Source organism: Trachemys scripta, chromosome 6 (assembly GCF_013100865.1).
Source record: "Trachemys scripta elegans isolate TJP31775 chromosome 6, CAS_Tse_1.0, whole genome shotgun sequence".
Taxonomy (NCBI): domain Eukaryota; kingdom Metazoa; phylum Chordata; order Testudines; family Emydidae; genus Trachemys; species Trachemys scripta.
The window spans coordinates 122789008-122813640 of NC_048303.1; the positions used below are offsets into that span (position 1 = coordinate 122789008).

A 24633-nucleotide genomic window follows, 5' to 3' on the forward strand; every position below is an offset into this window, starting at 1 on the left:
GTCAAATACAATACTGGTAAGGTACAATACAGTTACCATCTGTAGGTTATTAGAAAAAGAATAAAACTGTTTATAATTTTTAAAGGTTGTTTTTTCCCTCCCAAATATAGAATATCGTTCTATAAAATTCATTACTGAAGTAAAAAACATTTGGACGCTATACTGCTCAAAGAGAAAAGTCTATTTTCCCCTCATGCTTACATGACAAAAAAAATCTGCATGCTGCCTCTTTACAATCTCCAAATGTTTCACTTAATATCACTTGTGCCCATTTTAGAGGAAAGAATAGGACCTAAAGTTGAGATAGGGATGTGCAAAGCACCCAGCACTGGCCTGACTCTGTTCCTATTGAAGTTATTGCTAAAACTCCCATTGAAGTCAGTGGGAGAAGAGAGCATCAAACACAAAAGGCTTTTGAAAATCCCCTCCTCGTTGTCAGAAGCAGTTCTCTGTATCTTCCTCTAGGAGCAATCTAAATCTATTGAACTTCTGACTAGTGACCACACAGAAACAATTACATCAGCTATTTGCGTAGATAAGTTAACCTTTTCCCCACAACTTTCTCTCTGTGTTTCCTCTGAAATCTAGTTTGCTGCAGATTTTCCTTGCCTACAGACTCTCTAAAGATACTAAACCATGTCAAGCAACACTTCAAAAAAAGAGAAGATATTTCTCTTTACCTCAGAGTCTGTTGCAGAAGGACATTCTGGTAAGTAAAAATGTCAAGTCTTTCCTTTTATCAGCTAGATGCATGGAAGAACATGTTCTGCAACTTTATCTGGTTTGGCTTTCTGACCAAGCAGAGAGAAACAAGAACCAGCCACAGTGTATATTTAGTCATTCAGAACAAATTTTCTCTGTTGGGAAAAGTTTGTCTTCTTTTTGTTTAGCATTCAGTATAATTAATATAGGTTTGATCAAAATTGAATAGAATCTCATTTTCAAGACTTACCAGGGGAAAAAGGCATTTTCTATGTGGTGTTCTTAGAAGACTAGAAGTTACTGAATTTCACAGTTTAGCAATGCCTTCAGCAATTGCCCAGTGCCCCAGGACTTCTGAATTATTCAGTGCACTGGTGATGAGCAGCAATGCCCATTGGAGCTGTAGTTCAGACACTCTCTTACTGAATGCCTCATGCTGATCCCCTTAAGACTAGTCTGTACTTGCCTTGAGCCATATAGGCTAATCCTAACCTCTTAGTAGGGCTCCAGTTGAAGGGCAAAATGTTGTCAATACTTGCTGTTTATTAAGTTCAACTGCTTTTCACACCGCTTTCCCCCCCGCCCCCCCCAGATTTATTTGGAAGCCTTCTTAAGTGAGCTTGACTCATTAAGGGGAGAGAGGCTCCTACTGTTTATCGAGGCAGTCTGAGTCTTTAACAGGAGCCTCGGGTCCCTTAGATTGGCAGTAAAGCAGCATTATATTTTTAAACACTCGGATGAGAAAACTCAAAGCTAAGGCTGTGATAATACCATGAACGATGTCTGCTGCCTTTTCTAACAAAATGTAAGGCAGGGTAGAATGTACTTCGTTGCGGGCGGGATTGGGTGGGCAAAACAGACTGCGGTCATTTGTGGGAAAACACTACATTTCTTGACAGTTTGTCATAAATAGCATTTCAGCAATGTAAAGCAAGTGTTCCTTTTTTGTAGTGAAGGTTTTTAATACTTAAATTTAAGTGAGGGCTAGAAAGAGATTTGATGTCTATTATAACAGGGTTTAAAGTATTTTCTACATGGTTTAAGCAAGATTTGTTTTTATTCCTTTTGTGGTAAAAATTGTGTCTGAATTCCATTAATATATTAACTGACTTTTTTTTTTAATAGAACGGGGGAATCTGTCTCTCTTGTGGGATTTGTGGGATCTAAGGGTTTTACAGATGGGAGCGGGATAAAAATGCAAGATACAATGCGGGGAGAGGTGGGAGTGGGTATTGCGGGGCAGGATGGGAGCGGGATTTAAAAAATAATGCCACACAGGGCTCTAGCCTGGAAAAGGGAGCCCTGGAAACCACCGGAGGGTGGCACCTTTATGTGGCAGGTGCTGTTTTTGGTGTGCAATACATGCAAGTAGCTGGAACAGCTACAAAAGCACATGGTTTATGGAGACTTCTAGTGGGGAGAAAGCCATGAAACACTGCTCCCTACAGTCTGCTTTCTCTCTTGGCTCCTCTCCTCCTGCCTAAAGAGAGGAGAAGATGAGGCCCCCCAGAGGTTTTAGTGGCCTTGCTGTCTGTCTTGTTTCATTCCATAGCAATGTAGAATGCATCTTAGGATAGCTAACATCCTGAAGAACAAAGTCTGCTGCTAGCTAGAAAACATTCTTTCATCTCTTCAGATTAGAGGCAAATAATTCATTGAGTGAATTTCACCTTCACATATTGATGTCAGATAACAACATTTTCAAACTTGGTCATATCTTCATTAACTGCTTAGCGATTATCTCTTGTCCGCCAGCTCACCCTGGCTGATTGACTTACGTAACTGACAAAGGTTCTGATCCTACAAGTAAGTACGCTAGCATGGAGTCTGAATAAGACTCCGAACAGATACAGAAGTCCACGCCCGAGCACTTCCTTGCAGGAAACAGCAAATTGTAAGTTTTACAACTGACTAGCAGAGGAAAATAATTAGCCTTTGATCAACAGTCAGTCACACTTACTTGATTTTTCATGAGTATTTGCATTGGTAAAGCACTAGCACAAGATCATTCATGGAAAGCAAATATGAAAAGATCAAAATGCTGAAATTCACTTTCCTGTTGCAGCTACAGAATATGTTCACTCAACCACAGAACTATTGTTCACCGAACTGAAATGTACTTGTACCTCATATGCACCAACATAACAAGCCTGTGAGTGCTGACATAAAAATTATACACCAAAGCGTCACTATATTTATGTGGCTTACAGGTTCTTGGTGCTCTTCCTTTTCATTTTGGTCTGTTCTTAATTTGAACTTGAGTAATGGTGATAAGCATTAAGGCCCAGATTTTAAAAGATATTTAAATGCTTAAAGATGCAGGTAGGTTCCTAATGAGATTTTTCAGAAGCATCAATAGGACTTTGGGTGCCTAGGTGCTTTGGAGAAACCCCACTGCTCATCTATCTGCATGCTTAGGCACCTAAATACTTCAAAAAAATCTGGCCCTATGTTTCTAGTAATTCAAGTAAAGCCGGAAGTAACATTAAAATGTCAAGTTGTGATTTTTTCAGCATAAATACATACTTCTTTGTTTGCATGGTACTCAGTCCAAATGCTTGCTGACTTTAAATCCCTGGTGTAGGTTGGGCTCATCCTCTGAATCTTAAGTCACTGCTTCACTGTCACAGAAAAAAATACTGTTGCTGTGCATAGTTGTTAGCTTTGCTCCAAATATTAGGGGCACGTAAACTCTCTGGTTGAAATTAATGTCCTTAAATCGCTGCCCCGTTTGCAGATGAAGACAGGAAGAAAATAATTTTATCTTATGAATATTAAGTCCTACTTACCTCAACACCTGGCTATAATCACATCACAGCCTGTTTATCTTCTCTTCAAATTCCACATTTGCTTGCCTTAGAAGAGCTCTGAAAAGAGAGGAATTGTTTTTCACATTAAATGGAAGTTTGAAAATAAAATTTTCAACAAACTTAATTGGATCAGGTCTCTGCTGACACACAGTACAGATTTTTGGATCTAATCTGTCTTTCCATATGCTCAATGCACTGCTCTAATAAATTACATATTTATAAACAATCTATTATAGTATTTTTCTTTAACATTTTCTTCTAGTTCTGATCTAGTTACAGCTCACCTTTTTGTCCAGATTATTTGTACAGTGATAATGCTTAAAAGTTAATCTCCAGTAAGCATTGGGTATCCTAGAGTACTAGACATTGTACAAAGTAAAATATAGTCCTTGTCCCAAAGATTAGCTACCATTTGATTCAATACCTTTTTCAGTGGCTGTGGAGTTTTTCCCTGAAACTAAGTTTTAACAGAAGGCTATTTCCCCTCCTGGTGACTCATTATAACTTGGGGCACCTAAGGTACTGGGAGATGGCAGGGATGTGTCTGCTTTTGTGGACTGGAGAGGGAGGAAAAAGTAAAGGCATAAATCTATTTCTGTGTATTTGGTTGCCAAACTTGCATCTAGGCAGGTACTTAAAAACTAGAACTCTAATTTCCATTGGGAAGGAAATTCTGTTTGTGCATCTCCTTCTTTGTGGTGCCTACTTGATGCTCTTAGTACCTGGCATACTTCTGGAGATCATGTTTGTATTATGTTTTACAAATATTTATTACAGGGAACAACTAAATAATATATTACTTTTTGCCTAGATAAAATGTGTGATCAGATCAGCGATGCTGTCCTTGATGCCCATATCAGAGTTGATCCAGATGCTAAGGTTGCTTGTGGTAAGTATTTTTTTCTGATTAAGAAAAAATAAATTTAAAAGAGTAAAATAAATAATACTCTACATTTGCATAGCTTTGCATTCAAAGATTTGTTTATTAGATGGCCAAAAAGCCATGAGTCCATAATCAAGAAAGAAGACAACTTTTGGCTAAAAGCCCAAATGGGTTCAGTGTTAAGTGAAAGCAATAGTTAGAAATTAAAAAAGGAATATATACCAAATGGAGAAGGAGGAAATAGCACTGGATATAAAATAGAAGTTCTGAAGTGTAGAAATTTGATAAAGGAAGCTAAAGACACCAGAGAAAAATCCAAAGCTGGCAGGACTAAGGACAATAAAGAGTTGAAGTATATTGGGGGGGGAGGGGGGGGGAATGTGTTCAATAAATATTTCTGGTTTTTTTTTGTAAAGAACCATGATGATATACTTGTATCACATGAGGATGATGAAGTATTTTCCAGTCTATTAGTAACTGAGGATGACATTAGACAACATCTGCTAGGGATAAATATTTTAAAATCAGCAGGCCCCGATAACTTGCACCTACAAGTCCTAAAAGAATTGGATGAGGAGATCCCTGGCTTGATTGTGTTAATTCTTAATAAATCTTGGAATACCAAGGAAATTCCAGAAGACTGGAAGAGTACTGATGTGCCAGTATTCAAAAAGGGCAAGCAGGATGTTCCAAGATGTCTCAGGTTGATTACCCTGACATCAATCCTGGGGAAAATAATGGAAAAGCTGATACAGGAATCAGTGAACAATTAAAGGATAGCAGTATAATTAGTGCTAGTCAATGTGGTTTTATGGAAAATAAGTCTTGTTTTATTCTTTGAGATTACAAGTTTGGTTGATAAAGGTAACTTTGTGGATGTAATAAATGTAGTGGGTTTTTTTATCAGACATTTGACATAGTGCTGCATGATATTCTAATTCAACGTTAGCATTATACAGTATCAATAGAGCATACATGATGTGGATTAAAAACTGGCTAACTGACATATCTCAAAGTAGTTGTCAAAGAGGAGTTTGTGAATGGGTTTGTTTCTTGAGGGGTTCTGCATCTATTCTAGACGTGAGGCTATTCAAACTTTGAATCAGTGATCTAGAAGTAAGTATAAAATCACTGCCGATTAAATTTGTAGGTAACATGAAGACTGACCAAGCGGTAAATAATGAGGAGGCCAGGGTAGTCATATAGATTGATCTGGATCCCTTGGTAAGCTGGGCCCACTCAAACATAATTTGTTTTAATACAGACAAATGCCAGGATATATATCTAGGATGAAGGAATGCAGGCCGTACCTGTAGAAGAGGGACTGTACCTTGGACATCAGTGACTTTGAAAAGAATGCAGGGGTCATAGTGGACAAGCAACTCAACAGGAGCCCCGAGTGTGATGCTGTGACAAAAGGGGCTAATGCAGTGGTATAAACAGGAGAGTACTCAGTTGGGAGTTGATTTTACCTCTGTATACAGCATTTGTGAGACCAATGTGAGAATACTGCATCCAGTTCTGGTGTCAACAAATTAAAAAGGATATTGCAAAATTGGAGAGGGTGCAGAGAAGCCACAAAGTGAACTGAGGACTGGAGAAAATGCCGAACAGACTTAAGGAACTCTATCTATTTTGCTCATCAGAAATAAGATTGAGATATGACTTGATTACAATATATAAGTACTTTCATAGGGAGAAAATACCAGGTACTACAGGGCTCTTTAATCTAGAAAAGAGAGGCATAACAAGAACCAGTAGCTGAAAGCTGAAGCCAGACAAATTCAAATTAGAAATAAGGCACAGTGCTTTAACAGAGAGGGTAATTAACCATGAGAACAAACTACGAAGGGCAGTGTTGGGATTCTCCATCTCTTGATGTCTTCAAATCAAGACTGGGTGCCTTTCTGGAAGATATGCCTTAGCCAAACACAAGTTACTGGGCTCAGTGTAGGGATAATGGAGTGAAATTTCACTTTCCATGAAGTTTCATGAACCAGTTCTTTTTGCAAATGGGCTCTGAAATTGTCTTCCAGCACCACCTTAATCTGAGACAGACATCTGCCTCATCAAAGTACTGATGACATGGTGGTAGCAGTAAATCCAGACTGAAGATGCTGCCACAGATTGAAGGAGGATAGCTCAGGAGATGGAGTAGCTATTCTACTATTTTTTTCTAGGTTCAAGTGCAGCAAAATCTCACTTGAATCAAAATCATTTTAGGGCATCCATTTAATCAGAAATCAGAGATGAGAATCACTGGAGTGTGCTGCTAATCTATAAACCTCTAGACAGCTAAGGCTTCCCAGAGAATCCAAGAGATACTGTCTGAAACTGAAGTTCACAAGACTCTCCTTGGGAGTCTGAAACATCTGTGTAGACAACACCTCTGATACAATTGTGCAAAACCTCTGACGTTTTTGGATTCATCCAGGCCACTAAGGGATTTGGTCACCATCTACCTTGAGTCTGGGAATCGCCCACTGCTAGTTCTCTGGTGGCAACAAAGGAGGTGACCCACACCCAAATGGGCAGTATGTGACCATCACAAGCCATTGACCAGCAGGGGAATTGTAAAGAAGAGATTTACAATTCTGTAAGAGACAGTTGCGCAAGCACCACACAATGGGGATTGCTCAACTCTATGACTCAGCTAGGACCATCAGGACATGTCTGGGCCAGTATCTTTCCTGGGACGTGAATAAAGAGTATAAAATAAGGGACAGTGGCATCATGAGACTACTTCTCTCCTCCCCCACCTACACTGAAGGCAACAATAATGATGGGAAGACAAAGACTTCAAACTGAGAAGGAAATTCAGCTTGTGTATTAAGATATGTAACCTGCTTGCGACATCCTGTGGGCTGGGAAAAGCTGTTTGATTCAAATCCTCCTTAGTCTAATAGAGTTTAGGATTTAGACTGTGATTTTACTTTTTATTTCTTAGGTAACTGTCTTTGACCGTTATGCCTACCACTTATACTCACTTAAAATATGTCTTTCTGTAGTTAATGAACTTATTTTAATGTTTTATCTTTACCAGTGAGTTTGTCTAAATTCATGGGGAATTTGCTCAGATTACAAAGACTGGTGCACATCCACTATTCTTTGATGAAGTGGCAAACTAATTAATGAACCTGCATTGTTCAAGAGAAGGTCTTGAGCAGTGTAAAACAGTACATTTCTGGGGTGCAAGGCTGGGGGAATTTGCTGGTGTTTCTCTGTGTACGGTTCGTGAGTGGCTTAGAGAGCATTCATGTAATTTAGCTGGGCGTTTCCCTGCATGTTTTTAACTAAGTAACCACAGCACCTGAAGAGGTTTGCTGCTAGTCACTAACAAAGCATTGAAAGAGACAGCCCAGGCTGGAGAGTTAAGGGGCACGGTCCCACAGTTCCAGGTTGTACCCCAGGTATCCCATCACAGCTTCACCCTGGTTTTGCCCAAACTGATTACTCCTTGCAGACTGACCTTAGTATCTTTCCAGCCCTGAATTCACCCCGAAATTGTCCCACTGCAGAGATCCTCATAGAGAAAGTGGTGTTTGCTGCCTCTACAGAGACAGTAAAACACTCCAACTTGCTAGCTTGCTAGAAGCACACACTTTACTGAACTTACACAGCACTGATGATTTATAATGAAAGCAAAGCAAGTTTATTAACCAAAGAACATGGATTAAGTGATACCAAATAAACAAGATAAAGGTAGAGCTGGTTACATGCAAATAAAAGTGAAAATACAAATCTAAAAGTCTAAAACTTAATCTAGCAAGATACACAGTCTTTGTTCAAGGCAGTTTCTCTCATCCACAGTCGCCTTTCCAGCTTTTGCTGGCCAGGACTCAGAGAGATCAAGTCATGTGGTTTCTTTGTCTCCTGAGGTAAAGGATAAAGATGGAATCTCTCTCTGTTCCTTATATCCCTGAAGGGATGTCTTAGGGTACGTCTTCACTATCCGCCGTATCGGTGGGTAGCAATCGATTTATCCGGGATCGATATATCGCGTCTCGTTAAGATGCGATATATCGATCCCCGAACGCACTCACCGTTGACTCTGGGACTCCACCAGAGCGAGCGGCGGTAGCACAGTCAATGGGGGAGCCGCGGCCGTCGATCCCACGCTGTCTGGACCCCAGGTAATTCGATCCAAGATACTTCGACTTCAGCTACGCTATTCGCGTAGCTGAAGTTGCATATCTTGGATCGATCCTCCCCTCCTCCCCCCAGTATAGACCAGCCCTGAGTCTTACAAGTCAGAAAGGCCTCCTGGGAATTCAGTCTCCTATGTCTCTCTGGGGTGCAGGTAGGGTGACCAGATATCCTGATTTTATAGGGACAGTCCCGATATTTGGGGCTTTTTCTTCTATAGACTCCTATTACGCTCCACCCCCGTCCCGGTTTTTCACACTTGCTATCTGGTCACCCTAGGTGTAGGAGCCATGTTAATTCTCTGTCTCTCCAGTTCAGGATCAGAATAAACCCCACTGCTTTAGCTTGATGGCTCTGTGTATTGCTAATATGGAAATTAAGGTAAACCCACATTTCTTTGTCTAGGACAGACCTGTGTATCACCTGGGCTAGGCTGTCTGGCTGTAAACATGTTCCAGTAACATCATACTGAGGGAATTCATAATTGCACATATAACGTTAACACATGCATTTTGCAATGATATTAATAATCAGCATCTTACTAGCTTTCATGTACCTCACAAGGCTTATTTTGTACACTTATTATTGCAGTAGTGCAAAGGGTGTGAGTACAGGGGTGCCTCGGACATTTCTGATAGCAGGTTGTGACCCACCTTGGATTTAGCATAGGTGGTATGCAGCCCCACACCCAATAAGCATTAATGGTCTGTGGGCAGAGGTATTGTTTGGACTCAATGATTTTGGTTGGTTGGTTTTTTGTTTTGAGGGCAAGGAGCAGCTGCTGGCTTTCATTTGATTGTGTTTTAACTTTAGACAAAGGTGCCTGCAGCTCAGGACAGCCACTTTGTTGTGCGTACTGTAAATTGAGAGACTGTATTGTAGTAGCACCTGGCGGGGTCTCACTTAAAATCTGAGCTTGCTGCCTTGCCACTGTAGACACTAAGGTCCAGATTTTTAAAGGTATTTAGGTGTTGCTGCAATCAGCGCTACAATGTCTAACTGATTTAGGAGCCTAAATCCTCTTTTCAAAAGGGATTTAAGCACTTGGGAGCCCAATTCCCATAGACTGTCAATGGCATTTTGGCTCCTAAATGTCTAGGTGTTGCAACATTCTGTGCAGCAATGGCTAAATACCATTAGAAATCTGGGCCTAAGATTATTCCTGCCCCCAAAGTTTATAATCTAAACCAAGATAAGAGGCATCAAGTGGGTGCAACAGGCAATTGGAAGGGAACAGTCACAGGGTCACACTTCAAAGTGCTATAAATTGCCTCCTTGGTCTGCTGGACAGCCAGACGTCATGGCAACTGGCACTTGATGGAGTACAGAGCCATTCTGATGATGCTCCCTCTTTACTGAGAACTCTCCCCATGTCCAGGGCCAGGAGGAGCTGTCTTGCTGGCTTTGCACCACCAGGGAAATTCACTAAGGGAATCTCAGGTGGCTAGAACAGTATAAAGCAACTGGAGTAGACAGGAGGATCCATCCCACGCTGTTGCAAAGGACAAGAGTCTGTGATTGGTATCAAGACAGTTTTAAAAATTAGGCCAAATTTAAGACTTATTTATTTAAGACTGAAGCAATTCCACAACGTGTTCCGTCCAATCAGCCTCAAACTGTACTACACAGTTGCTTCTAGGACCAAATACTCTTTCAAAAGCCTATACACATAGCGAGAACTTTCATACTACTGTGATGTTATTTCAACTCTACAGAATGTGTGGCCAAAACGGGGATGATCTTGCTCTGTGGAGAGATCACGTCCAAAGCTGTAGTGGATTACCAGCAAATTGTGCGAGAGACCCTCAAGAGGATAGGCTATGATGACTCTTCAAAAGGTGAGTTATGTACTTGCTTCCTGGTTCATGGTCAGTTCTGATTACGTGCTGTCAAATTCCTCCGTAACAGTCCTCAGTGAAATAACATCATGGATGACTCTGATCCTGCAGGAGGAAAAAAGATAATATAATATGGATGTGTATTGGATGTGGCTTTGAGTCGACATGTCACTCAGAAATTGCGTGTTAGAAGTGCTGAACCCCCACCATTCCCAATGAAGTAGCGGAGTTGGAGCTTACACAAATGACAGGATGGTTAGGGATGGAATATGACTTGTCTGCAGGCAAATGGCTTATTATAAAAACAGGAGAACTGGTCTTCCTTGTATTTAGGTTTGAGTAAACTTTGAGACTTAAAGTTCATGCACAAGGGAATTCTTCAGTATTCCTACTAATGTAATTGCTACAAGGGGTTCCTGCAGCAGTGAATCCCCTACGTGACTATTCTATGTCAGCATTTCCCTGAATTCGTCTCAAATATACTTTTGTCTAGTTTCATTAAGTGCCCTTTACAAGAGACAATGAATGAAAGCCCTGCTTCCTTTCACAACAGTCTTCAAACTTTCCTACTTAAATGACTTTAGGCGTGGGCATTTGTCCACCAATAACAGAACATGGACAATGTCTCTGGTTGCGTGACCTATGGGATAGAATCTGACACCTCATGAAAAGCATGAGCTTCTACTAATTAGCCTAAACGACCAGAATAGCTTGGGGACTGTAATGTGCAAGTATTTATACATGGCCTACCCACTGGAGGTAGACAAAGCCAAGCTGCTGGCATAAGGTTAATTCCTACACTTTGTGTTTGTAACCCAAATACCTCAAATCTTCAGCCAACCTTTTTTGACCTATCCGTGAAGTAACGCTTTTATAGCTGACTTATTTCTGAAAACAAACAAAAGAAGAATATTGTGGTATCATTCGCTTCCACTTCTCTTCACCAGGATTAGACTATAAGACTTGTACAGTGCTGGTAGCTCTAGAACAACAGTGTGAAGAAATCAAACATGCTGTCTCCCATGGCAAGAGTGAAGATGACATTGGAGCTGGGGACCAGGTAAAGTCTTTATTTTAAACATTTAGAGCCCAGTCCAATATACATTAAAAAAAAAACTATACAGTATACATGGTAGATAATTAAAGCATGTGGGTTTGAACTAAATATTGTGTACATGATTAATAACAAGGCCAAGAAAACCTGGCACGTATTGGTTTCAACAAGTGCTGCCCGCACATATCCAATGACTCTAAAGGCTAAAGCTACAATTAAACTTTTTGTTATGGCAGGTGTCATCAGGTGGCGCTGTTAGTCTTTCAAGGTCTTAGTGTGAGCAAATTTTGATTCTTAAAAGGACATGCTATGGTGTTTTGGGTTATGGATGGTTGTGTGTACAGGTAGCTTTGGGGGAGGGGGATGGAGCTGTGCAAACAACAGGAGTTAGTTCTTTTTCTTGGTTTCAGAGTAGCAGCCGTGTTAGTCTGTATCCGCAAAAAGAACAGGAGTACTTGTGGCACCTTAGAGACTAACAAATTTATTTGAGCATAAGCTTTCGTGGTCTCTGATTAGAGTGGGTTCTTGATGAGAAGGAGTTATTTCTTGGGAACCAGGCAATGCTGTTGGTCTGAGATTCCTGGAAGAAGGGATTACACTGGTCGGCTGTTTGATTTCAAGGGTGGTGTATGTGTAAAGAAGCAAGTGACACTGCACCCAGACTCCATGTCACAGATGCCTCTTCCCATGAACAGAAAATGGAAATAAGTGCCTTGGAATTATGTTTTCTTTTCTATTGCCTCAATGCAGGGTTTGATGTTTGGTTATGCCACTGATGAAACTGAAGAATGCATGCCTTTAACAATCCTACTTGCACACAAACTTAATGCAAAGATTAAAGCCCTGGAGAGGAATGGAACATGGGCCTGGATTAGACCAGATGGGAAAACGCAGGTTAGTAAATAATAGCGATTATAAATCAGATTTTAAAAGGGCTCTGCCCCTTAACTTGCACAATTGATTTTAGACCTGATTCACATTCTTCAAGAAATGAAGGAACAGCTGGTGTGGCAGAGGCATGAATTCTGTGTGCTTGAATGGATTAGATTAGACAGGCCAGGAGATGGCATTTTCATATCCACTGCACAGATGGCCTGGTCCACACTGTCCTGCCAGTGCCTCAGTCATGACTCTTGGGACCCACATAAGGAGTGAGAGGAACATATCTGTCTCCTTGGACACTAACATGATCAGTTAGTACCAGCTAGGATGGTGCTTTTTGTGGTATGGACACGTTTTGGGAGGCAACTGGACTGGGACAACCCACTTACTTCTCTCAGGCCCCCAGATCTTTTAGTCAGTGCTGCCACAGGCTACATTTGAAGCAATGACCTAGAAGTAAGAGGCTGCATATCTGGTTAGTCATCCCCTTAGCCTTCCGGTACTGTCATGAGTGGGTTTGCTAACTGAGTGGTTAGAGTTACATTTTCTCCCTAGTCAGACAGTTAACATACATATGTTCTCACAAGGCAGAGGAGAACTGAAGGGGGGTGGGAATCGGAAGTATGGGGAATTGTTGGAGGAGAGGGCAGATTATGTTTAACTTCACTGGCTCATTGGTGGTGAGTTAAGTTGCATTGTACTATTGCACTTTGGGATATTACTGGGGGTGTATTGTTGTCAAAGGTTAAGAAAATCATATGGAAACATGACCTTTTAGCACTTGAATCAATCCAAAAATTGGTTTGGCAGGTTTCTTTCTTGTTATGAGAAAGTGTTGGCATGTAGGCACTCATATACATGCAAACCGCAGGTAAGGGAAGGATGCAGGTAATAGATGACAAAGGAATTTTGGTAAGAGACTGTTCTTTATTTCCTGAGCAATCACCTGACTTAGGTCAGGGTTTCACTAATGTCTTATTTAGGGCTGTCAAGCGATTAAAAACATTAATTGCGATTAATTGCACAAATAATCGTACTGTTAATAATAGGATACCATTTATTTAAATATTTTTGGATCTTTTCTACATTTTGAAATATACTGAGTTCAATTACAACACAGAATACAAAGTGTACAGCGCTCACTTTATATTTCTTTTTTATTGCAAGCTCTTTATCATGAAAGTTGAACTTACAAACGTAGAATTATGTACAAAAACCCCTGCATTCAAAAATAAAACAATGTAAAACTTTAAAGCCTACAAGTCCACTCAGTCCTACTTCTTGTTCAGCCAATCGCTATGACAAACAAGTTTGCCTACATTTGCAGGAAATAATGCTTCCCACTTCTTGTTTACAATGTCACCTGAAAGTGAGAACAGGCGTTCTCATGGCACTGTTGTAGCCAGCGTCGCAAGGTATTTACGTGCCAGATGCGCTAAAGATTCATATGTCCCTTCATGCTTCAACCACCATTCCAGAGGACGTGCGTCTGTGCTGATGATGGGTTCTGCTCGATAATGATCCAAAGCAGTGCAGACCAACGCAAATTCACTTTCATCATCTGAGTCAGATGCCACCAGCAGAAGGTTGATTTTTTTTTTTTTTGGTGGTTTGAGTTGCGTAGTTTCTGCATCGGAGTGTTGCTCTTTTAAGACTTCTGAAAGCATGCTCTACACCTCGTCCCTCTCAGATCTTGGAAGGCACTTCAGATTCTTAAACCTTGGGTTGAGTGCTGTAGCTATATTTAGAAATCTCCCATTGGTACCTTCTTTTTGTTTTGTCGAATCTGCAGTGAAAGTGTTCTTAAAACGAACAACATGTGCTGGGTCATCCAAGACTGCTATAATATGAAATATATGGCAGAATGTGGGTAAAACGGAGCCAGAGACATACTATTCTCCCCCAAGGAGTTCAGTCAAAATTTTATTAACCTGTTATTTTTTTAACGAGCATCATCAGCATGGAAGCATGTCCTCTGGAATGATAGCCGAAGCATGAAGGAGCATACAAATGTTTAACATATCTGGCACGTAAATACCTTACACCGCCCGCTACAAAAGTGCCATGCGAACGCCTGTTCTCACTTTCAGGTGACATTGTAAATAAGAAGTCGGCAGCATTATCTCCCGTAAATGTAAACAAAACTTGTTTGTCTTAGCGATTGACTGAATAAGAAGTAGAACTGAGTGGACTTGTAGGCTCTAAAGTTTCACATTATTTTGTTTTTGAGTGCAGTTATGTAACAAAAAAATCTACATTTGTAAGTTGCACTTTCATGATAAAGAGATTGCACTACAGTACTTGTATGAGGTTAATTGAAAAATATTATTTCTTTGGTTATCATTTTTCCGGTGAAAATATTTGTAATAAAAATAATAATATAAAGTGAGCACCGTACACTTTGTATTCTGTGTTGTAATTTAAATCAACATGTTTGAAAATGTAGAAAAACATCCAAAAATAGTTAATAAATTTCAGTTGGTATTCTGTTGTTTAACAGTGGGGTTAAAACTGCGATTAAACACGATTAATTTTTTTAATTGCAATTAATTTTTTTGAGTTAATCGCATGAGTTAACTGCGATTAATCGATAGCCCAAGTCTTATTCCACTGTCATAAGGCAGGAGTCAGTAGCCACGAACTCCAGCACCTACCCCTAAATTTGAATCGGGTCACACTGATCACTGCCATATATCACCAATGATTAGAGTCTACAAACTGTAACTAGGAAGAAGCAGTGGAAGTAAGGCAAAGCAGACATGTAGGCAAAATTCCAAGAGGTCGCTAAGCATTTGCAACTTGGTTTAACTTCAGTGTGAAATGCTGGTGTACAGCACCTCCTGCAGTTTGATGTTTAGAATTAACTTCTTCCAAAAAGGGTAATTTAACCATAGCTGGAGCTTCAGTATTTTAAGTTCCTTTCCCTTCACACTTTAGCCTGCCCCATCTATGAATGACCTTAATGCTTGTTGGCTGGGATCTCAAGCTCTTGTTTTTCATTATAATTACTTTGTTTCTCTGTAGCCAACTAGAGATGAGCATATGCTTTTGAAGTGGTCCTTCTTTATTTTAATTAGATAGTGGTTATTTTTGGCCTCTTTGAGGTCTGTATTTCCATCAATCGTTTTTCAGCATCACCAGTAATAATCTAGCATCTAGTCCTTTTTCTAATCAGATTTCACCAAATTCTATTCCTTCTGCTATTAGAGGGAAATATGAAGTTGTTTTAATTGTCCATTTGGGTTTGATGCCCCTCCTGGTCAGGGAATATTGGATTTGAATTTCCATGGCTGATTTTCAGGTCACAATGGAATACAAGGAAAAGGATGGAGCAGTGGAGCCCATCCGTGTACACACATTGGTGATCTCTGTACATCATGCACCCGATATGTCTGTACAACAAATGCGGAAAGAACTAATGGAAAAAGTTGTCAAAGAAGTTATTCCAGCAAAATATCTAGATGAGAACACAATCTATCATCTCCTTCCGAGTGAAGTGTTTATAGAAGGTGGTCCTAAGGTATGGTACTTTGAAAGATTTTTAATATAAATAGACTGATATTACATTCTGCAATGTCCTTTCTAAATGTTCTCTCTCAAAACAATTAAATGTACTGTTTTAGTGAAACAATACAAGTCTCAACTACATTTTTAAGGAAATGTGGTCACTTCTGCTTATACTCAGTCATCAGGAGGATGTGAGGAAGCTGGCATCCAAACTGATCCTATAATTGTTTGGCCAATCAAGAGTGGATATGTAGAGATTCTTGAATCTTTATCAATGACAAAATATACTTCAATCATTACAGAAAGTTGAACATTATGTTAAACAAACAGGCTCTTAAATTACTTGCTAAAATTCTGGACTCGAAGCACTTGAGTTGATTTCACAATATCTATAATGCTTAGCACTTAGCATTAACCATACAAATTACTCTATCTGGATGGCTATGCAATTTAAGATTGAGACACAATGTATTAATCCTCACCGTACATCAGAACCTGGAATTAGTTCAGTGTTTCAGTTACCCACACTGAGCAAGATTTTGGTTGGCCCTTACATGGGCATGCACTAGGGAGAAGAAAATAAAAAACCTCTTCCCTACCTTATACAAGTGATGTAACAAATGGCCAAATTCAAGTGAGTACCGGACTGCCATAGAGATACTCCCCGCAGTGATAACAATTCCCCAGAGGGGTTGGGGAGTAAATAATGTCAATGTTCCTTCCCCCTTTTCTCCAGGCATCTTGCTACATAGGTGGGAACTATGTGCACCTCTTAAACAGGGGGTTGAAGTTCATGCACCCCCCTGGATGGCACATGACCTGTGCTGGAGTGGTGCAGCTCCCCACTGGGGCAGTGCCTACAAGGTACAATCTAGTCAATTGTGTACAGATTTCACTAGATAACTAAAGGCAAATCCTGACTAGCCTTTTGCCTTATTTAGTGAAGTTGAGTTTTACTGTAAACCACTCCTCTTTTCTTTTGAAAGGGTGAATAATCCCACCACGTGTCACTGAACATGTTCAGTGGCCAGCAGTTCCAACATTATGATCCGTGCTGGATACGGGAAATGACAAAGGGAATAGGTTTTACTGTGTCTTTCAAAAACGGGCTGTGTTCATATCAATCTGTGAGAGTTACTACAGTACAAACTGTGGCACTTCCTACGTAAAATTCCACCTTACCCACGTAGGCTACATCAAATAACGGCCTAGAAAGAGACGCATAGCAACCCATTGATTGGGCTTATTTTGTTTCTGACATAATTACAAGCAATTAATCCATAGTGGTGTTGGAATTAATTTATACACAGAGCCTGGGTTTGTCAAGTCAACGTGTAACTGTTTGCCCTACAGGGGGATGCGGGACTGACTGGCCGAAAGATCATTGTTGATACCTATGGAGGCTGGGGAGCCCATGGTGGAGGTGCTTTCTCTGGGAAAGATCCTTCCAAAGCTGATCGCTCAGCAGCATATGCCGCTCGCTGGGTTGCAAAATCCCTAGTGAAAGCTGGTCTCTGTAGAAGAGTATTGATCCAGGTAAGAAGGGCAAAATCAAGAGCAAGCATACCCTACTAAACACATTATAGGTAGTTCTCTCAGCAATCTCTATACTTCAGGCTGCCTAACACTTTGAATGATGAGACCATGTTTTCAGTTGCTTCTACTTTTGCCAGAGTGAAACCATTTGGGTTGAAGTTTTTCATTCTGGGGGTAGGTTTCAGACTGAATTTTTTGGGCAAGTTTCAGCAAAAAATGTTCAGTTATTGCCAAGAATGAGGGTGAAGAAGAATGCTGTTTGGCCCATTTTAAATGCTTAGCTTTAACAAGAAGCTCTGGCACCTCAGTGATTTGGAGAAAGGGCTTGAAATTTGCAGGGGGTCACCCTCGTGTCAGTGTGCCTCCTGTGGTTCCCATGAAAACCCAAATTTGGACAAGTTACAAGCCTGTGAAAAATCAGTTTGCACATCCTCAGTAGAGATGTTGGAGGCTGGCAGCTACATTTTATGAGGATTCCATCTGCACTGAGCATGCTCTATCCCCACATAGCTCCTGCATGCTGACTGGACTGTATATGTGCCATCCCCCGTGCCCGAGCTTGCTCCATTCCAGGGCCATGGTGGCTGAGCAGGATTTAGCTTGCAATGGCTTTTCTTGGCTGCTGGAGACCGCTGTGGTGGCAGGTATTGGAACTGAGCAAGGAGACCCTCTTTCTATGTTCTTAATGCCCCCTACTGCCACCCGGAAAGCTTGAGGGAGGCAGCCTGATTACAGTGCAAAAGGATGAAAAGCAGAGGGAGGAGAGGAAGGCTGAAAGCAACAAAAGCTGTGAGATGGGGGTTGAAATAGTAGAAAACCAGGTCTGGAACAGGAGCTGAAGAAAAGGGGGACAGTCAACACGTTGGGGGCACAGCGACAGAGTCTGATCACTAGAGAGATGGTCTTATGGCAAAGACAGTCTAATGCTGTCCTGAAGAACTGGATTCTGTCCCTGCCCCTCTAAAGAATTCCTGTGGTGCTGGGCAACTCACTTCAACCAAACCATTCACAGGTGGCCACTAATTATCTTCCACGTTTCTTGATTGCCCAACAAAAAAGCAACAAAAGCTGTGAGATGGGGGTTGAAATAGTAGAAAACCAGGTCTGGAACAGGAGCTGAAGAAAAGGGGGACAGTCAACACGTTGGGGGCACAGCGACAGAGTCTGATCACTAGAGAGAACATCCTACCCCCAGAACCTGTAACTGAACCCAGGATTGCTGATTCTCTAGCAAATAACTGTGAATCCCACTGGTACAATGTCTCTTCCTTGCCCCCCACCTTCCAGTGGCTGATCCACACAGGACTACTAGGCTGTGCTTCTCTACTCATTACCTCAAAAGGCAAAAGTCTGAATGTCTCAGCCCTGCTCATGACCCATGTGAGAGTCAATATGGCTCCCCATGATAAAAATTTGTTTTTTTCAGATTGCTTTTTATGAAAATACAAAATTACATCCCCAAAATGACATGAAAAGAATGTTAAGGTTGCAAAGTCAAGCATTCCAAAATTAGGAAATGCCAGAATGAAGGCTGCCTGTGCAACCTTATTTAGTTTCCTTGGTCATATGCTTGATTATGATATTGTGTGATCGTGTTTGCAGTGTTGTTGTAGCTGTGTTAGCCCCAGGATATTGGGGAGACAGGGTGGATGAAGTAATATCTTTTATTGGACCAACTTTTAATTTAAATATTTTCCACTGGACCCCCTAGCTCCATCAGTACAAAGGATAGATGGTGTTTAGGAAATTAATCAGGCTGAGTAATGAATAAGGCTTTTGTCCTTAGGATTGTGGGCTCATTTGCTTCAGAAGTTGGAAGATATGTAGTGAATGAGGTAAAGAATTACTGGCAGAGGAAAGATGGTCTTATGGCAAAGACAGTCTAATGCTGTCCTGAAGAACTGGATTCTGTCCCTGCCCCTCTAAAGAATTCCTGTGGTGCTGGGCAACTCACTTCAACCAAACCATTCACAGGTGGCCACTAATTATCTTCCGCGTTTCTTGATTGCCCCACTTAAGAATCTACTACTGCAACGGAAGTCAATGGGAGCTCTGCTCTGAAAAATTAGCCCTTAAGCATCTGTAGCTGGGTTCCCAACATTAGTAAACATTGAAAATGTTGGCCTTAATCCATCCCAGTTTCTCTTCTGTGAAGATAAATGTATTTATGTTGGTGAAGCACTCAGCGAGTAAACTTATGATTGTGTAACTAGTGCAGGCTTTGGAGGGCGGACCATAAATAAATGTAAGATTATGTCATGGAAGTCATGGATTACGTGACTTTCTGAGACCTTTGTAACATTTTCCAGCCTCGGCGTGGTCAGCCGATGGGGGCCCTGGAGCTCTGAGTTACCAAGGGTGGCGGGGGGACCCTGGAACTCTCTGCTGCTACAGGTGGTGGAGGAGGCCCCCTGCAGCTCCCAGTCACCACTGACAATGGGTGTTGGACCCCCCCTTTTGCAGTGGGTCTAGGCTCTCATCCCCCCCTGTTTGGGCTTCGGTTCTCCTTCCCCCTCCCCCTCTCCCAAATTTTGTCTTGGTTATTTTTAGCAAAAGTCAGAGACAGGTCATGGGCTTCTATGATTTTTTGTTCATTGCCCGTGACCTGTCCCTGACTTTTACTAAAAATAACCATGACAAAATCTTAACCTTAGCAATAAATAATGCGGGGAGGGGGAATGGGGAGGCGAGCGTACATAGAAAGATGAGGACAAAAGATTATTCACTAAGTGAGCGCCATCCATCCTGTGCAGGGGTCCTGGGGGAAAAATCGTAAGTGATCATGGAATTAAAGAGTATCATAATGCATGTGTCCAGGGGGGCCGAATTAAGGTTGCTTGGGCATTTCCTAACTTCTACATGCTTGACGTCGCAATCATCACTTCAAAGGTGTTTTTTATACAATAGAACTCTATTGCAGTAGTAACACTGCATTGTTATATGGAGGAGACAAGAGTTGAATGAGTGCAGAGAAAAATATATGCACTCAGAGGCAAGAGCTTGGTCTCATTCCCTACACCTTGCATGCCTTGCCTCGTTTCTGTACAGTTACATTAAATTCTGTTTTCCTTCCTTATGCATGAATCCTTGGGGCCTGTAGCTTTTGGGTGGTGCTCTGTTGAGTTGCCTGACCCTCATACAGATAAATTAATTAATTAATTAATGGAGCTATCCTATCTCCTAGAACTGGAAGGGACCTTAAAAGGTCATTGAGTCCAGCCCCCTGCCTTCACCAGCAGGACCAAGCACTGATTTTGCCCCAGATCCTGAAGTGGCCCCCTCAAGGATTGAACTCACAACCCTGGGTTTAGCAGGCCAATGCTCAAACCCCTATAAGGCCATGACTGGGCCCAAAACTAATACAAAACATGATGATTGTCTAGGCAGCATGCAATACTAGCAAGTATGCATAATTGTACTGGGTGACTGCTGTGTATCAGCTTTCATTCAGCACACTACATCCTCATATACATTAGAGGGCAGAGCTGTTCCACAGTTAAGCTCTTGAGCTGAGGTTTCATAGCACCCTTGGTTCCTGCAATGACCTGATAATGACTAATAATGACACAGCATCTAGAGGTCCCAATTAGGGACAGGGCCCTGTTGTGCTAGGCATTGTTACACACATGATAGGTAAGGGGTGAAGAGAGGGGAAAGAATGCAGCATTGGCCTAACATTCTTGACTTTAGTGGGAGTGCAGAAGGCCAATGCTACGTGCGTTTGAAAAGGCCACCCTCAATGAGGCAGGCGTCCGGGAAGGAGGAGAGGCAAGAGGGGATTAATACATTGGAAACTAGGGCGACAGCCGATATTAACAGTAGAGGTAAGGGATGGTGATGAGGCGAGAGGATGGAGAAGAGCACAGAAGTACAACTGGCAGCTAAGGTCTTGTGAAGTAGTGGTTGGTGCAAACAGTCAATCAGAGGAAGGAAATTATCAATAGACACTGAAATGAGTGTTATCACTGTCATGGGGCTGTTGAGTGTTGTAGTAAGAGTCTCTGCCTGCTGAACTGTCTCTGCTCTGGAAATTATTTCCATGCTAACCAACTTTTCTGGAAAATCAGTGCAATGTATAGAGACAAAGTACACTTAACTATTCTGTCTGTGACAACTATCCCATAATTCCAGACACAATAGCTGCAACCGGTGCATCGCAGACACATAGCATGACAGAAGGCTCATGCTAGACAGAAATTCCATGTACAGGAATACATAAAGGTGCAATGATATAGGTGTACAAAGATCTAATAGTTTTGTAGGTTGCAATCAAACAATGTTATCATGGGAAAGTAAAGCACCAAAAGTGAGAAATTGCCAAACTCAAGGTTTCCCTTTTGCCTTGCTTTTTTACTTATGAAATATCAGGATTGTCAAATCAGTTTTTACATAAGAACGGCCATACTGGGTCAGACCAAAGGTCCATCTAGCCCAGTATCCTGTCTTCTGACAGTGGCCAATGCCAGGTGCTTCTGAGGGAATGAACCAAACAGGTAATCATCAACAGATCCATCCCCAGTTGCCCATTTCCCAGCTTCTGACAAACAGAGGCTAGGGACACCATCCTTGCCCATCCTGGCTAATAGCCATTAATGGACTTAACCTCCATGAATTTATCCAGTTCTCTTTTAAACGCTGTTATAGTCCTAGCCTTCACAACCTCCTCAGGCAAGGAGTTCCACAAGTTGACTGTGTGTTGTGTGAAGAAGAACTTCCTTTTATTTGTTTTAAACCTGCTGCCTATTAATTTCATTTGGTGACCCTTAGTTCTTGTATTATGGGAATAAGTAAATAACTTTTCCTTATCTACTTTTTCCCATCACTCATGATTTTATATACCTCTATCATATCCCCCCTTAGTCTCCTCTTTTCCAAGCTGAAAAGTCCTAGCCTCTTTAATCTCTCCTCATATGGGACCTGTTCCAAACCCCTAATCATTTTAGTTGTCCTTCTCTGAACCTTTTCTAGTGCCAGTATATCTTTTTTGAGATGAGGAGACCACATCTGTATGCAGTATTCAAGATGTGGGCATACCATCGATTTATATAAGGGCAATAAGATATTCTCTGTCTTATTCTCTATCCCCTTTTTAATGATCCCTAACATCCTGTTTGCTTTTTTGACCGCCTCTGCACGCTGTGTGGACATCTTCAGAGAACTATCCACGATGACTCCAAGATCTTTTTCCTGATTTGTTGTAGCTAAATTAGCCCCCATCATATTGTATGTATAGTTGGGGTTATTTTTTCCAATGTGCATTACTTTACATTTATCCACATTATATTTCATTTGCCATTTTGTTGCCCAGTCACTTAGTTTTGTGAGATCTTTTTGAAGTTCTTCACAGTCTGCTTTGGTCCTAACTATCTTGAGCAGTTTAGTATCATCTGCAAACTTTGCCACCTCACTTTTTACCCCTTTCTCCAGATCATTTTCCTGCTTTATTGGTGGTTTTCCTCTTGGGACCCAGGGAGTTGAGTTTTGAGCTCTCTGGGCCCTTGATTGAACAGGGGAAGGAGGTGTTGACTCTTCAGCAGAAGGGCTGTCCTTGGAAGTGTTTGAGTTCAGTTATCCAGTCAGAAGGATTCTGATAGGCTGAGTAGAAAACACTTCCCCTCTTAATTGTTCTGGTTTCACCTGAATAGCATTTCTGTCAGATATTTGCCCAGTCAAGCATAGTCTTCCAATCAAACAGGATAGTTGAGTTAAATTTCTAATGTAAACAAACAGAAACAACAAATCTTCCCAGCTTCACTTATACATCATAAGGAAGCAGAAAGGCGCTCCCATTTCCCCCATGGTAGAGCCCCTTCCAAGTCCTAGTTCCTGAGTATGGCGTATTTTCAGTGTAAGATGGTGGTTCCTATGGACACTGGCCCAATACTCGCTGTTTTGACTGGGGGAAGGTTCCAGACCACAATACAGCAGGAGCATGCCGTAATGGAATACTAAAAACAGGTCCTGAAGGAAATACCTTATCTGTACTGCAGGGAATCTTAAAACTAGATAGGTGTCTATTTTTGTAAAGCAGAAGGGTGCTGAATTGAACTGCAATTTCTAACTTGGTTTGATGTATGTATCCTACAGCTGTCTTATGCTATTGGTCTGAGCCACCCTCTCGCCATTTCCGTATTCCACTACGGCACTTCAGATAGATCAGAAGAAGAGCTGCTTGAAATTGTACAGAAAAACTTTGATCTACGCCTTGGAGTCATTATAAGGTTTGTCTCCCATTGAAGAACTTACACACATTGACAGTTCACTCTAGTATAATAGACAGTTGAACAATTTAAATTCAAGTGTTTGGCTCCTGTGCTCCTGACTCTGAAACAATTTATAATCATTAAAATACCCTTTAGCGCCATCTTTGTGTCCTCCCCTACACAAACTGCTCCACTCGGAGGCCTAAAACCAGTCCTCAAGTGGGGTCCTCCCTGTAGAATGGTTTAAAACATCCTGCCCATAAAACTTGTCTATACTACATATTTTTACCAAGCTCGTAAGAAGGTGATAATGCTGTTTAGTTCTGGTACAATTTGTGGCCACACATCTAAGCTTACACATGATTATAACTAGGGGTCTACTTAAATCACGGGGAAATGAAACATTTTTCATGGGTTGGTCACATCATAACTAGCAGATTTTGCAGATGTGTTCATACTATGCGGCCGCCCTTACTTCTGCGCTGTTGCTGGCGGCAGTGTCCTCCCCCCTTCAGAGCTGGGTGCCTGGCCAGCAGCCGCCGCTCTATGGCCGCTCAGTTCTGAAGGCAGCATAGAAGTAAGGGTGGCAATACCACCATCCCCTACAGCTTTCACAGGGGAGACCAGATTTCATGGTCCTTGACACGTTTTTCACAGCTGCAAATTTGGTAGGGCCCTAAAAGTGGACACAAGACAAATTGATATAAACTGGCTATCAGGAAGTTTAGACTTGAAATTAGACGAAGGTTTCTAACCATCAGAGGAGTGAAGTTCTGGAACAGCCTTCCAAGGGGAGTAGTGGGGGCAAAAGACATATCTGGCTTCAAGACTAAGCTTGATAAGTTTATGGAGGGGATGGTATAATGGGATAGCCTAATTTTGGCAATTAATTTGTCTTTGACTACTAGCGGTAAATATGCCCAATGGCTTGTGATGGGATGTTAGCTGGGGTGGGATCTGAGTTACTACAGAGAATTCTTTCCTGGGTGTCTGGCTGGTGAGTCTTGCCCACATGCTCAGGGTTTAGCTGATCGCCATATTTGGGGTCGGGAAGGAATTTTCCTCCAGGGCA

At 41.5% G+C, this 24633-nt stretch overlaps 1 protein-coding gene across 3 annotated transcripts; it reads left to right on the forward strand.

Moving 5' to 3' along the window:
• Nucleotides 1-200: 200 nt before the first annotated feature.
• Nucleotides 201-23579, forward strand: LOC117879541 (S-adenosylmethionine synthase-like; the record flags this gene model as incomplete). 3 transcript variants are annotated; one of them, XM_034774793.1, is given in 8 exon segments in its annotated part: nucleotides 201-709; nucleotides 4324-4401; nucleotides 10257-10379; nucleotides 11327-11439; nucleotides 12184-12327; nucleotides 15716-15835; nucleotides 17176-17358; nucleotides 23446-23579. In XM_034774793.1, coding segments are annotated over 8 exon segments (968 nt in total), but the record flags the coding sequence as incomplete, so codon positions are not given.
• Nucleotides 23580-24633: the final 1054 nt, after the last annotated feature.